The sequence below is a fragment of the Antechinus flavipes genome, chromosome 4 (assembly GCF_016432865.1).
Source record: "Antechinus flavipes isolate AdamAnt ecotype Samford, QLD, Australia chromosome 4, AdamAnt_v2, whole genome shotgun sequence".
Classification (NCBI taxonomy): Eukaryota; Metazoa; Chordata; class Mammalia; order Dasyuromorphia; family Dasyuridae; genus Antechinus; species Antechinus flavipes.
The window spans coordinates 480,152,283-480,165,238 of NC_067401.1; the positions used below are offsets into that span (position 1 = coordinate 480,152,283).

The 12,956-nt window shown below is 60.9% G+C and overlaps 1 protein-coding gene across 3 annotated transcripts in view; it reads right to left on the bottom strand.

The window, feature by feature from the left end:
* Positions 1-974: 974 nt before the first annotated feature.
* Positions 975-12,956, bottom strand: part of RNF220 (ring finger protein 220) — a 247,401-nt gene continuing 235,419 nt past the window's right edge. For 2 of the 3 annotated variants that reach the window (XM_051999871.1, XM_051999873.1), the window contains exons 9-15: positions 11,576-11,672; positions 11,139-11,225; positions 10,921-10,976; positions 10,422-10,506; positions 5,906-6,014; positions 5,691-5,765; positions 975-1,797 (exon numbers count right to left, since the gene is read on the bottom strand). In XM_051999871.1, the coding sequence (XP_051855831.1) occupies positions 1,726-1,797; positions 5,691-5,765; positions 5,906-6,014; positions 10,422-10,506; positions 10,921-10,976; positions 11,139-11,225; positions 11,576-11,672 (581 nt within the window). In that variant the 3' untranslated portion in view covers positions 975-1,725. The remainder of the gene's footprint in view (positions 1,798-5,690; positions 5,766-5,905; positions 6,015-10,421; positions 10,507-10,920; positions 10,977-11,138; positions 11,226-11,575; positions 11,673-12,956) is intronic. The other variant, XM_051999872.1, reaches the window with a different exon arrangement.

Here is a 12,956-nt window from a genome sequence, read left to right on the forward strand (position 1 = left end):
CTTACAGGGGCGCACCCCGGCACTCACCGCACCCACAGGTGCCAGTGACCACAGAAACCAGAACACCTCTGCCCCCCGCCCTCCCCGGGCCCCCTGCATTCTGGGATAACACTGATTCTAACCGGCCTCTTGGCAGCAGCCTTCCCTCCTCCCCGAGATGTAATGTGCTCCTCCCCACGGCCCCCCTTCCTCCTGAGATGGTTCCCCTCCAGCTCCTCCTCGATGGCCCACGCTTGAGCCTGCCATTAACTCGACAAAGATTTGACTTCTAGGGGCAGAGCTGGGGAAGCTGGAAGGTGGGAGAAGCAGGAGCCCGCTCTGGGGCCTAGTGGGGAAGATGGGTGGGAAACAGTGTCCAGGGCTCCCCTTCCGCAGTGAGGCCCCTCATACCAGTGCCCACCCCTTCCACTGGCACCTCTGTTACAGGCCCTGACGTCCCCTCGGGCCTCGTGGGTCATATCCGAACCAAAGCATGGCTGCCCCTCCCTGCTGTGGGCCTCTGCTCAGGCCTGGAGACCTGGCTTCCGCCCACCTCCCTCACCAGCATCTCGGGGCTTCAGGCCTCCCTGACCCCGTCTCTGCGAGGCCGTTTGTCTCTCTGACTCAGGTGACCCCTGGTGGCTCAGGTCAGGATCTTCCCATCCATCAGGCTGCTCCCGGATCCCCACTGACCTCTGACCCCAGGCCTGGGCGGCTCAATGGTAATTGGGTTTGGACTTGGCCCAGATGGGAAAGTGGCGCCTGTGACCCTTTGGGGTGCGTGTGGAGCCGGACAGAGGCTGAGGGCAGAGCGGGGCAGGCCCTGGGGGGCCCTTCCGGCCTGGCTCACGACCCCGAGCCTCCCCCTTGACAAGAAACGCACCAGGCACGCCCTCCCCACCACAGCCCCCAGCACGCTTGGCCCGGGCTCGGGCCCCTCGGAGGGCGCCAAGAGCCCGGAGCCTGGCCGAGGGAGAGGCTGAGGCTCGGCCACACACGGGCGTACACTGGTTTAATTCATGTCAAATGTAGTTTACAAACAGGAAGGACAAGTACCTTGGCAGAGGATATACAGACACAGCATCACAGCACAGCGTCCGCGGTGGCCGGCAGGCAGGGGCTGGCGGGCCAGGGCCAGGGCCGGGGCGCTCGAGCCCCTCCCCTCTGGAGGGTCACTGCCCCGGAAGGGACTCCCACTCCTTCCTTCTCAGCAGCCCAGGTCCCTGGCCCCGACCAGCGCCAGCGGGCCCCAGGCGGATGGAGACGGGGCCCCTCCTGGAGCTGCCGGCCCCCGGGTCTAATGAAGAACTATACACCACTGAACATGAAACCACCGCTGGCAGACACAGGGGACCAGTGTGGGGAGGGGCTGGGGCTCCCCGGGCCGGGGCCGCGACTCCCTGCCTCCTTTCAGAAAGAAGAAAACATACAACCCGGGGAGGGGCGGGGGCGGGGAGGGTCCATCCCATCTCTACACAACATTGTAAACATACAGGGTCTATGTTACATGTGCTTGTCTGGCCTGTGTGCAGGTCCATCCGTGCGTCTGCCCAGACACACACGGGCAAGAGGGGAAACAGAGGTGGCCAGGGCCGGGCGGGGGCGGGAGGGGGGCTGGGCGGCTCCACCCCCTCCACTCTGGCTCCAGAGTCCCGTGTGCACGCCTGTGTACACGCGTGTCTGTCTCTGTGGGCGGTGGGCGAGCGGGGCTGGGGGCGGGCTCACGCCTGGTCCTGGAGTCTGGGTTCACAAGTAGATGCGCCGCAGGTCCCCGGGGGCTGTGATGGTGTTACACTGGGGGCACAGCTTCTTGGCTCCCTGGGGGCAGAAAGGAAGGTCAGGGAGGTGCGGTGCCCCGCAGTCTCCCAGAGAGAGGCCCCTCCCCCTCCCCACGGGGCAGGTGCCTGACGGAGTGCCCCTCCCGTTGGGCTGCGATCCCTGCTCCCAGGCCCCTGCCAGGCAGGCGGTCACGCTCAAAGTTGGGGGACAAGACACCGTCGATGCCTGTGGGGGCGCTGGCTGCTCTGCCTGGATACAGACTTTTCCCCATCTGCTATTTCTGATCGTGGGGACCTCCTTCCCTTGTGGTCCGGAGGGAGTGGACGCTGCAGGAAGGCAACAAGAGCCTGGGCGGGGGGTATGTGTCAGGGACTGCCCGGGCACCTTCTCTCTGAGCTGAAGAACCAAGCGGCTCGGGCTGGGCCTGGAGAGCCAGGCAAAGGGAAGGCGAGGCAAGGCGGGAGCTGAGCCCAGGGGGCTCTGGCATGGGGTCGGCCCTCCAGCTCCTTAGGGAGGGCTGCCCCTGGGGGGAGGGGAGTCAGGACAACTCCTGTGATGATGCCCTAGTCATGTGACTAGGGTCAGAGAGCAGGGACAGAGGGCGGAATGCCCGGGCTGGGCCGGCCCACGAGAGCAGAACAAAGCCAGGGCTGCAGCCTCGGCACCTGAGGATGCAGACTCGGGTCCAGGCCCCGGGCAGGTGGAGGATCCCGAGGGCCTGCTGAGGCTCAGCCAGGGGTGGGTCCCCGTGCAAAGCGGCTGGGCCCCCCCAGCCCTTGGACACATGGCTCCCCATGGCCTTGGGGGGGGTGGGAAAGGACCAGCCCAGATGAAGGCTTGGCTCCGACACAAGGCCCCTTTTGTGGGAAGAAGCGGGGCTGTAATCAGAACAAGGCAGGCTTGCCAGGCCCAGCTGGGCTGTTAAACCCCACGGGTCCAGCCCCCACGCTGGCTCCGCGGCCCTAACGAGATCACACGCCTGACTTTGATCAGGCCACAAAGGCCCAGTCGCTTCTCTCCAGCTTTTATTGCGGCTTCGGGCTACGTTTTAATGGTCACACAGAACCCGCCTGTGCCGGAGCCGGAGCCGGGGCCGGGGCTGCGGGGCCTGTAATAACCACGGCATGGTCATGCAGGGAGGGCTGGCCGACAGATGAGCCGCGGCTTTGTAACGGCTTCTCCTGCCTGCGCGGCGCCCCGCCCCAGATGGGGACAAAGACCGAGGGGCCGGCGGTCTGTCTGACAAAGATCTGGGGCTTTAGTGCCCTGCGAGCTCCGTGAGGCAGCAGGGGGATGGGCAGCCAGTTCAGTCCCTGGGGGCTCAGGGGGCTCCAGGACCACCATCCCTCTGCCCTGCTCAGGCGTTCTCTTGGGGGTGTTCAGATTGGGGAAGCTGCACTGAGATGCAACGATGTGGCAGAAGGCCACCTGGGAAGGGCTGGAGGTTCCGACCCAGAGGCCAGAATGCTGCTCAGTGGGAAAGGCTCCGAAAGGCTGTTTCAAACGGGCGTGGGGGGGGGTTGGGGGGTATATGCCCGGCTGCCCTGAGCCAGGACCGGCCCCAGGCCTGGAGTACGGCCAAGCTCGGAGCGGTGCAAGGCTGATTAAGGGACAGCCGAGGGAAGGTGCCCATGTAAGTTAGGCCAGCTTGGGAGGAGACAGTGGTGGGGTAATGCGCCCGTTACCTTCTGAAGAGAGAAGAGAAAGAGACAGCCAGCAAGGGTCCTGGGGAGGGGATGGGAGCCAGGATGTCCCTATCAGAACGGACCCATGATGGGCCCCGGAAGGAGGCAGGAGAGCCAGCTCCTGCCGTGCTGGCCCAACAAGCCTGGGAAGCTCTGCCCAGGATGGACAAGCTTCCTGCTCCTGGCCAGGTGCTGGTGCCCGGGGAAACAGGAGCAATGAGCACATCGGGAGTGTTCAGGGGAGGACCCCTAGGAGCTGGACCTTCTGGCGTTTTATCTGCGAGGTGGAGAGGCGCCTGGACGGCAAGCTCACCACCTCTGAGGATACCAGCAAGGGGGACGCTCACTCTCGGCAGAGCAGCAGTCCAAATGTAATGGAGTCCTAAACCAGGGTCCCCAAAATCAGCCTTGTAGACGAGTGCAAGCCGTGGAAAGCAAGGCTGGTATGGCATCTGGGGGAAAGAGACTTGGGGGGGGGTTAGAAGTGGCAGGGGCAAGGTCAAGGGTCAGTTAGCTGGGCCTGGCAGCCGCTGCATTCAACGGGGCTGGCTCCGGCAGCACAGAGAACACAAAGGCAAGAACTCAATGGGCTCTGCCCTCGAGGGGCTCATGTTCCACTGGATGTGTTTAAGCCACCAAAAACAAAAGGTCTTCAAGGTGATTCCTGAGAATGATGTGGGCACCTGCACCTCCAGGGTCAGGGGGAGGCTTGTGGCGGCCAAGGAACTGAGCCTGGAAGCGAAGCTGTGGCTTCTGGAAGGCAGAGAAGGACCAACATTCCTGGCTAGAAGCACAGCTAGTGCAAAGGCCTGGAGGGGCGAGATGACACGTCCCCCACTGGGAACAATGTCTATACAACATGGCAGAAGAACACCCAGTGAGGGTTTGCAGGGGCCCAACTAGGAAAGCTTTTGATGCCAACTGGAGGAGTCCGATCCAAGAGCTAAGGGAGCACCGTTTATGAAGGCAGCCAGGTGCTGGGGATGGACTTTGGCAGGTGTGAAAAGGAAGGACTGCAGGAGAGAGATGGGAGCCGGAGAGACTGCAGGGGTGACCACACCCACCTCAGTGTCGAGGGAGGCTGGGGCGAGCGTACCATGCCCCCGAAGGGGCAGGTCTAGGGGATGGGCGACGGTGTGCCCGTCACAGAATGTCTACGGGACGTCCGGGGGAGAGACACAAAGGCTGAGCGGGCGAGGAGAGCGCCCTCTGGTGAATGCTGCCTTCCTAGGGCTGCGGGCCAGTGGGACACTTGGGGGCATCCAGAGGGACACAGTCACCAGGCAGATGGGGCTGGGACACAGAAAAGAGCCTGGGGGCCACTATGCACATCCGCGCCCGGGGCTGCCAAGGAAGCCCAGGAGAGCCAGCGAGATCACCGAGGACTGGGTGCGGGCGCTTGGGGGTGGACCCAGGACAGAGATGTGGCAGATGGAGGAGAGCTGCCAGAATGCTGGGAGAGGAAGCGATCTGGAGGAGCCCCTGGCCCGGGCAGATAGGTTTCCCATCAGCCTGCTGCGGGACAGAAGGCCCAGGAGCTCAGGCTGTGGGAGGGAGAACTGCCGATGGAGGGGATGGCGGAGGGGGCCCATCTGTGGGCGGACAGGCAGGAACGGGTGTGGGAGGAGCACCAGGGCTGGGGGTGGGCAAAGAGAGCCAGGCTCCAAGCACTGGGCCTTGAGGAAATCCAGAAGGTAAAGCTGAAGGGAGGAGGGAGCACAGTTCGGGAGGAGGGCCAATGGGCCCAGGGAAGTGTCTGTAGTGGCCAGCAGCTAAAGGAGTGAATGGTTGGGATAAATCTGCAATGCCCAAGTCAGCTCGGGGAGCCCCTGGATTTGAGAGGTCCAGAAGAAGAGTCTAGGCCCTATGAGGCAGGACTGGAGGCCCAGGGGAAGCCCAGCTCGGAGACAATAAGACTTGGGCGGGGGGCAGTTCGGTGGCAGGGGCCGGGAGCACTGAGTGCCCTTGAGAGCTACCCCAGAGGGGAGACCTCCTTCGGACTTTTGGAGACAGTTATAGAAGCCTTCTTTTCACAGCTTGGAAAGTCTCTGGGGCCTCAGTAATCTTTTGCAGAAGGAAAACCAAGGCTCCAGGAGGCTAAGTGGCAGCTTGGCAAGATTCGGTCCCTCTCCCCCATCTTTTCCATCAGGTATAGGGAGCAGAGCAGCCTTTGGGGTTCCTTCCAGTTCTGGGCATCACCCCCACACTGGGCGGGCCACTGCCACCCCCCTCTCCCTCATAGCTTACCAGGGTCCGGAGCCAGCACTCCTCACAGTGCACGTGCCAACACTGGATCGATGTCAGAGGCATCGTGTAGGAGTCCTGGAGGGTGAGACAAGAGGGCGTCACTGCCAGGCCCGCCTCCGCTCCCTACCTGGGCCCGCACCACCGGAGGGAGGCACCCCTTTCACCCCCCAACCCCCCAACCCTCGGGGCAGACCCTGAGCGGGCAGGCCTCTCACCATGCAGATGAGACATTTGTATCGATCCCCACGGGACAGCTGCCGCTCCAGCTCCCGCACACGGGCCTTCAGGGCCTCAAAAGTGGTCACAGCGGAGTCCTCGGTGATCCTGGAATAGGGACAGGGTAAGGCCGAGGCAGTCAAAAAGCGCGGCTGGAACCTCCCTCCCCTCACAGAAAGCCTGCAGAGATCCCAGGATGGGCCCAAACCCAGTAGGGAAGGATGGGGAGGCCCGCCTCCCTGGTATCATGGAGACTGCTGGCAGCCAAGCCACCTGTAAGGATATGTGGGGGGAGAGCCTGGATGTAGCTGCTGGGCTGGCCAAAAGATGGCCGGACCCAAGGCCAGAGCTTTGCTGGCTAGGAAGTGCCCGCTCTCCTCAGAGGCAAAGGACTGAGTCAGCTCTGATCACTTCCTCAGAAGCTGCAGATGGGAAGTCAAGTTCTTGCTTCTCCCCAGGTTGGGGATCCCTGGCCTTCCTGGTTGCACCAAACCCACGTTCCTGCCAAATTGTAAGTCATTCCAAAGAAGAGTATCTAGAACTTGTAGCCGGCCTCCAGGGGTAGGGAAGGTAGCCCCCTGACCTCCACACACCTGAGGCCCCTCTAGTTGTGGAGTCACAGAAATGTCACCCTCTCTCAGTGACTGACACATGACCTAGCTTATGTTCCAGGGTCAGTGCTACATGGGTCTCCATCCCCAGTACCTTAGGGAGGTACTGGAAGCCCACCCTCTGGTGATAGCCTCTAACTATCAGACCAGGCCCTTCAAAAGCCCAGACCCCATCAGTTCCCTACCCCAAAACAGAAAAGCCCTTTGGCTGAAGGCAGAATGGATAGCTAAGCTTGGGCCAATGGTCACGAGGCTCTTCCCAAGTTAGAAAAGATGTGGCCACCTGGCACGAAAACAGGTCCCCCACGGGCCTGTGTGCTCTGGTCCCCCCATGGGCCGGTCTACTCTGGCCCCCCATCTCTGCTCTGGTCCCCCACGGGCCGGTCTACTCTGGCCCCCCATCTCTGCTCTGGTCCCCCCATGGGCCAGTCTACTCTGGCCCCCCATCTCTGCTCTGGTCCCCCACGGGCCGGTCTACTCTGGCCCCCCATCTCTGCTCTGGTCCCCCACGGGCCGGTCTACTCTGGCCCCCCATCTCTGCTCTGGTCCCCCCATGGGCCGGTCTACTCTGGCCCCCCATCTCTGCTCTGGTCCCCCACGGGCCGGTCTACTCTGGTCCCCCCATCTCTGCTCTGGTCCCCCACGGGCCGGTCTACTCTGGCCCCCCATCTCTGCTCTGGCACACCTTGGCGCACATGGAAGGGCCCCCGTGCAGCAGGGCTGACCCCTGGTGGCAGCTCTGGGCTCTCGGTGCTAGCCCGGGAAGGTGTCTGCCTCCGCAGCCCCAGCTGGGGTCACCCCTCTGCTGCTAGGTGCCAATTACTGTGTAATTAAACTGCTCAGTGCTCCCATGTAAATAACAGGGCCTGACATGGGATTTGTAATTTAAAATGTTAATGATGCTATTTATCCCCAGATTTTGCCCAGGGAGAGAGAGGCGGCGCCATAAATCCTTTGGCCTGTCCTCGGGAGGTGGCAGGTCCTCCCGGCAGCGCCTCCCCCTTCACGTACCCCCGGCCCCACCTCCCAGTCCAAGGCGAGGGCCGGGATGCCAGGAGAAGGTCACATGGGTGGGCCTGCTCACACGGAGTCCCAGGCCCCAGAGGAAAGCCCCATCTCCAGAAGGGGAACGGGGCTGAGGGGCTCATGAGGGGAGAACCAGACGGTTTCAGACAGAAGGTGACCCTAGAGCTTTCAGGTGGGGGAGTCAGGAACGGGGGACTGGGGTGGAGAAAGAGGGTCCTCAATCGGCTCCTTCCGTCCCCCCACCCCACTCACTTCTCCTCGCCACCTCCAGGGGGAGCAGGACAAAAGGCTTTCCTGTATTTCCTGAACTTTCTCTGGGCACTGAGATCTCCTGAGTAGGGACATGACAGGCATGGGTCCATCAATATTTGTCCTCTCCAAACAGCTCAACCAGAAGCTTCTGGGGTCCCGATTTATCCTGCATGGCCTGGTTTGTTTCTTCTATAACTGAGAGCTAATTGTCCTCCCAAGAGGTGTCTATAGAGCCTAGAGCCTGAAAGGCAGAGCTGGGGCTGTTTCCAGAGAGAAGGGGCACTTGTGCCACACCCAGAGTCCCCAGGCAGTAACGGGGGGTGGCTGCCTCACCTGTCTCCAATCCTTTTCCAGGTTCTGGGCCCCCACTCTCCCCACAAAGATTCCATTATTATACCACAATCCTTTGCCAGACCCCAACTTCCTCTACCACTGGGCCAGTGTAGCTGCCCGATGGGCAAACAGCATTGGGCTGCCGGGCTTGGGGACTACAACTTGGCAATGACAGCCCTGCCATTTCCCTGCCCCCTTCCGATTTATCTCAGCTGATGGAGTTCCTCTAGGTCTCTGTTCCATTTAAGAGACTAGCAAAATTGAGCCCTGAACCAAGGGCAGTCAAAGCTCAGGGGATATAGAGGCCGACTGAGGTTCTGCTGGGGGCCAAAAAGGCCGAGGGAAGAGTATGGCACAGAGGGAGGGATTGGTTCCTCCAGGAGAAGGGGTCTTTCCCACCCCATCCCACCCCATACCTCCTGGCTCTGTCTTCTCCAGAAGGAGCTGCCGGGCTCCCCTGGGCACACTGGAGCTGGGGGTCTGTCTATGCTTGCTTCTTGCTCCCCTTCCTCCTCCTTCCCCTGGGCTGGCTCAGAGCACGGAGCTGGGAGCTGGTTTCTACGGGAACCATGTGAGCGGGATCCCACCAGGAGGCCCCAGGAGCAGGGCTGGGATGGAGCCGTGCCCACACCTGGCCCCTGGGGCGCCCTCTCTGCTGAAACACCAGCTGTGTTCAGCGCCCCCGACCCCCGGGGATGTGGTGGGACCAATGCTTTGTAAAACTGCCATTTCGGAAGAAAGGAAAAAGCCAAACCCGCGGCAGCGTCTCCTGCTCTCAAACCTTCTTAACCCAACGAGCGTTTCGCCCGCTGAAGCATGCCCGGCATGAAGTGTTCTCCAAAGGAGATAATTACAAGCGGATTGAATGCTTGGCGGCGGCGGCGCCGACTCAAATCCCAGGCTTCACACACTCGCCTTGCCCACTGGGGCCCCCGCTGCCTATTATGCACGAGGCTCTGCCAGGCGACGAGCACGGAAATCAAGACTTGTTTTATAAAACGTCCCCCGCCCCCGCACACAGATACCACCTGCCTGCACGCACACCCACCCACGCTGGCCCCCGTGTCGGCGGGCCCGGTCCTCTCCCGGCCCGGCCACACAGGACAGCCAGTGGCCCCTGGGCCCACCTCCTTCCCTGATTAATGATGTTGTCTCCCTGATTTATGACCGGCTCCTCCAGATTAGAGTTCGCTCCCCTCCCCCGACCCCTCCCCAGCCCCCATTCGGAAGGCACAACCACACTCGGCTGGAAATATTAGAGAATTATTAAATAAACATTCATACGTCATGTCTCTTCCCATCCTGAGCTCATCGGCGGCCTGGTCGGCCGCGCGGGCCTGTTTGCCTTGCCGCTGACACGGAGCAGCTGGAGTGATTCATGGAGAGGCTGGCTAAAACGTTTCATGTCATATATCATGCTAGCAGCGCTCTCTGCCCCGACCGAGATAAACTGATCAACCACAACGGGCTGGAATGAATTTATGACAACAGAAAATTGAGGAAAACAAATGGGAGGTGACCCAGTGGGCCAGGAAGCCAGACTCGCACGCTGGCCTGCAATCTACTTTGGTGGCAGGAAGCAAAATTGAACATTGGCCCTCGGAATGAAGATGCTGCCTTTTCCCCCCACGCGACCCTGGCTCCCACGTGGGGGCTGAACTCGGGCAGCACTTCTGGGGCAAGGAGGGGGCACCCGGGCCACCTGCAGCCACGCCACCTGCAACCCGCCAACAGGGTGGGCCGGGGGCCCCAAGCACCCCGGGGTCAGGGCACAGCTTCGGGGACCGGAGCTGTGAGCCAGGATGCCCTCCCTGATTTTTGGTTGTCAAGGACGGAAGAGTCTTTCCTCGTCCCTAAACCTGGGTGGGGCTCAGGCAGCTGTCTGAACATGGGGCAGAAGCTTCACCTCCGGCCCCGCGGCCGCCGGCACCAACGGGGCTCCCCTGACCAACTCCGGCCACAGCACCAAGGCCGAGAGATCCCAGCTGCGAATGATGGAGCCCAACGGTTCTGCCTCAACTTGCCGCGAGCAACACCCGGGACAAGAAAAATGAAACCAATTTAGCTCCCGATTAAGAAACAGAAACTGGAGATGAATCAGCCGCTGCGGCTGGGCCGGGCTGCCATACATCACCGCTCGGCGGCAGGGCTCGCGGGCAGCCGCTCCGGGGCTCTCAGGCCGGGCCCGCTTATCAATCCAGTCTGGGCAGCCGCAGGCGGCTCGCCCTCCCTCCCCACTTGCTGCTCAGCCTAAGGAAGTGCCTCCGCTGCAGGGAAGGACCCCGACACTCACTTTTCAATGTCGCTGTTCTTGCACGTCTTCTGCATGGCGACCTCCTGCTTGCTGCTCTCGCCATTGCTCGTGGAGGGCATCTCTGCTGGAGAAGGAGAAGAGACTCGCACCCATCCAAGGGCAGGGAGACGGGCAGGCAGAGAGGCTGCCAGCTGCTGGACAGCTCCTCCTCACAGTGATTCCTCTCCCAGGCGGGAAGCCCCTGGTCCCAGGGGTTAGAGGGAAGGCAGGAAGCCCGGTGGAGAGTGGGGGCCCTGGCTGCTGGACAGCTCCTCATCAGTGAAGCTGGCTCAGCCCTTCCTTCTGAGGCCTCTGACCAGGCAGCCTCTCTACTGTTTTAGCCTCAGTTCCCCAGGTGAGTGGGGAGCAGGGGACGGATATTCTGGGGGGCCTGGATGGGGGAGTGCCCACAGCAGGGGCAAAGGCAGCTGAGGCTCTCGTGTCCCTCCCCCTGCCGGACTAGGGCAGGGACATCCCCCTCTCCAAGTGCAGGACTCACCATCACTGGCCCACTTGGAGAACTCTGGCGTTATCCGAGTGCTGGGTGTGCCGCCACTGCAAGGAAAGTGGGGAAGCAGTGAGACCTTCAGGCAGGAAATGGGGGAGACCCCACTGAGGGGGGCTGCCCAGCAGTGATCCACGTGGCCTCCACGAGGGGGCAGCAGCTGCTTTGAACATCCCCCTCTCCCCACCCTAACTCCATGCCTAGGAACTCACTTTAGCACAGCTCCTCGAAGGGCTTCTCTCTCTTTGGCTTCCCCTGGCTCCTCACCAGTGCATGGAATGACGTCAGCCTCAGTGTACCTGAACCCAGGTTAAGGTAAATACTGCCCGGCTCCAAAGCAAGGCCTGGCTCTCAAGGATTTGTCAGTTGGAGGCCAGTCCCAGGACCTCAGCAGTTAGAGGCTGTCACATGATGGGTAGGAAGCGACTGGAGGGACTTCGCTTTGGGAGGGCGTAGGGGGCGAGCAGCCTCTTTGAGGGCTCTAACGTTGCAGCGTACAAAGTGGAGTGAACTGGCTCTGCTCACTAAGATTGGGGGTCTTTGATCTGGAGGCTCCCCAAGCCCTTCAAATGAGGATTCCTTTTGTGTAGGGCTCCCGAAGCCCAAGGGTGCCCCGCCCTCCCTCTCCCCCACATGTCCTTCAGGATACTGGGGCTTCCCATACTCCAGGGTATCATCACCATCCACATCCAGGTCAGCATCACTGTCGGGATTCTCTTTGCCGCTGCACATGATGAAGCCAGAGCCTGCGGGGAGACAAGAGGGCAGGGGGTGAGGCAGGAAAAGCACCTAAGGTGTGTGAGCGTGCGCCAGCAGCTTCTGGGAGAAAATCCAGCAAGATAGAACTACTTCTGGTTTGGAGTCTTACCTCTGCTAGGCCCAGCTTCTCTGGCCTGCCATTCAAGGATCCTTTTTACCCGTTGACTGCCATGCCTCCCTAAAAAGATGCTCTGGTGGGCCTTAGCTCACCTCATCTTACTGTTCCCTACCTACCAAAGCCCAGCTCTAGGGCCACACTTTCTTGGACTGCTCTGTTCCTGGGTTCAGCCTGCATAAAGGCTGACACCTTTCCTTCTCACCGGCTCTAGTCTGGCTTCCAGAAAGGGTCCTGTGTTCTCTAGGATCCTCAGAGATAAACTAGAGGAAGGATTCTGAGAATCCATGACGAGACAGACAGGATAGATAAGCCAGGGCCCTGCCAGCTCTTTGTTGCAATATTTCCATATCAGCTCAAAACCCTGCCTGCTCACTGGCCCACTTACTCCCATTCTGCAGATGGAGGTGCTGACTTTCTGAGGGCCAGAACTGAAGGCCAAATGGGCTGCAGGCCTTCCCTTTAACTTCACTTACACATGTGCCACCTTGCCCGGAGGGCAGATCAGAATAGGCTATGCCCGAATGGGGATGCCCTGCTATGCCATGGCTGGTTCACCATGACCCCAGAGACCTGGTTTCTTGGTTCTGCCTCAAGGTCCCTGCCAGCAAAATCACCAAGCAGCTGCTCAAATATTTGGTGTCTGAACTGCCTGCCATTAATTATTCATCCCTGCCTCGTTCAGACCAGATTCCTGGACAAGAGCAGTCACACACTGATAGGGAGAATGGCCCCAGCGGGATGCCTGCTCACACCTGCTCCTTCCCCCGGGCACTGGGCCCCTTGCTCCTGAAGGCACTGGCCCATGATGGCCACACTTCGGGGAAACTACAAGACACCGTCGGGAAGAAAGAACCTTTAGATCACACCATGCCCTTTGGCAGCGAGCTTCCATATACCCCTTGCCCTAGGGAAGCCACAGGGCACTTCTTAACTGTTCACCCACTCAGAGAAACGGGTCTTCAAAGAGTCAATATCTATATTCAAGGGGCAGACCTGCACCAAAGTTTTGCCGAATGTCTTGTTTGGATAATGCAGGCCCCTGGGCTGCTCTAGGGACCAGACTGCCTGTCAAAGCCCTTTTGGGAGGGAGGGAAGCAGGTGTGTTGCCCCCAACCCCGCTCCAGAGAAACGGCAATAGGCAGCTGGCAGCCAT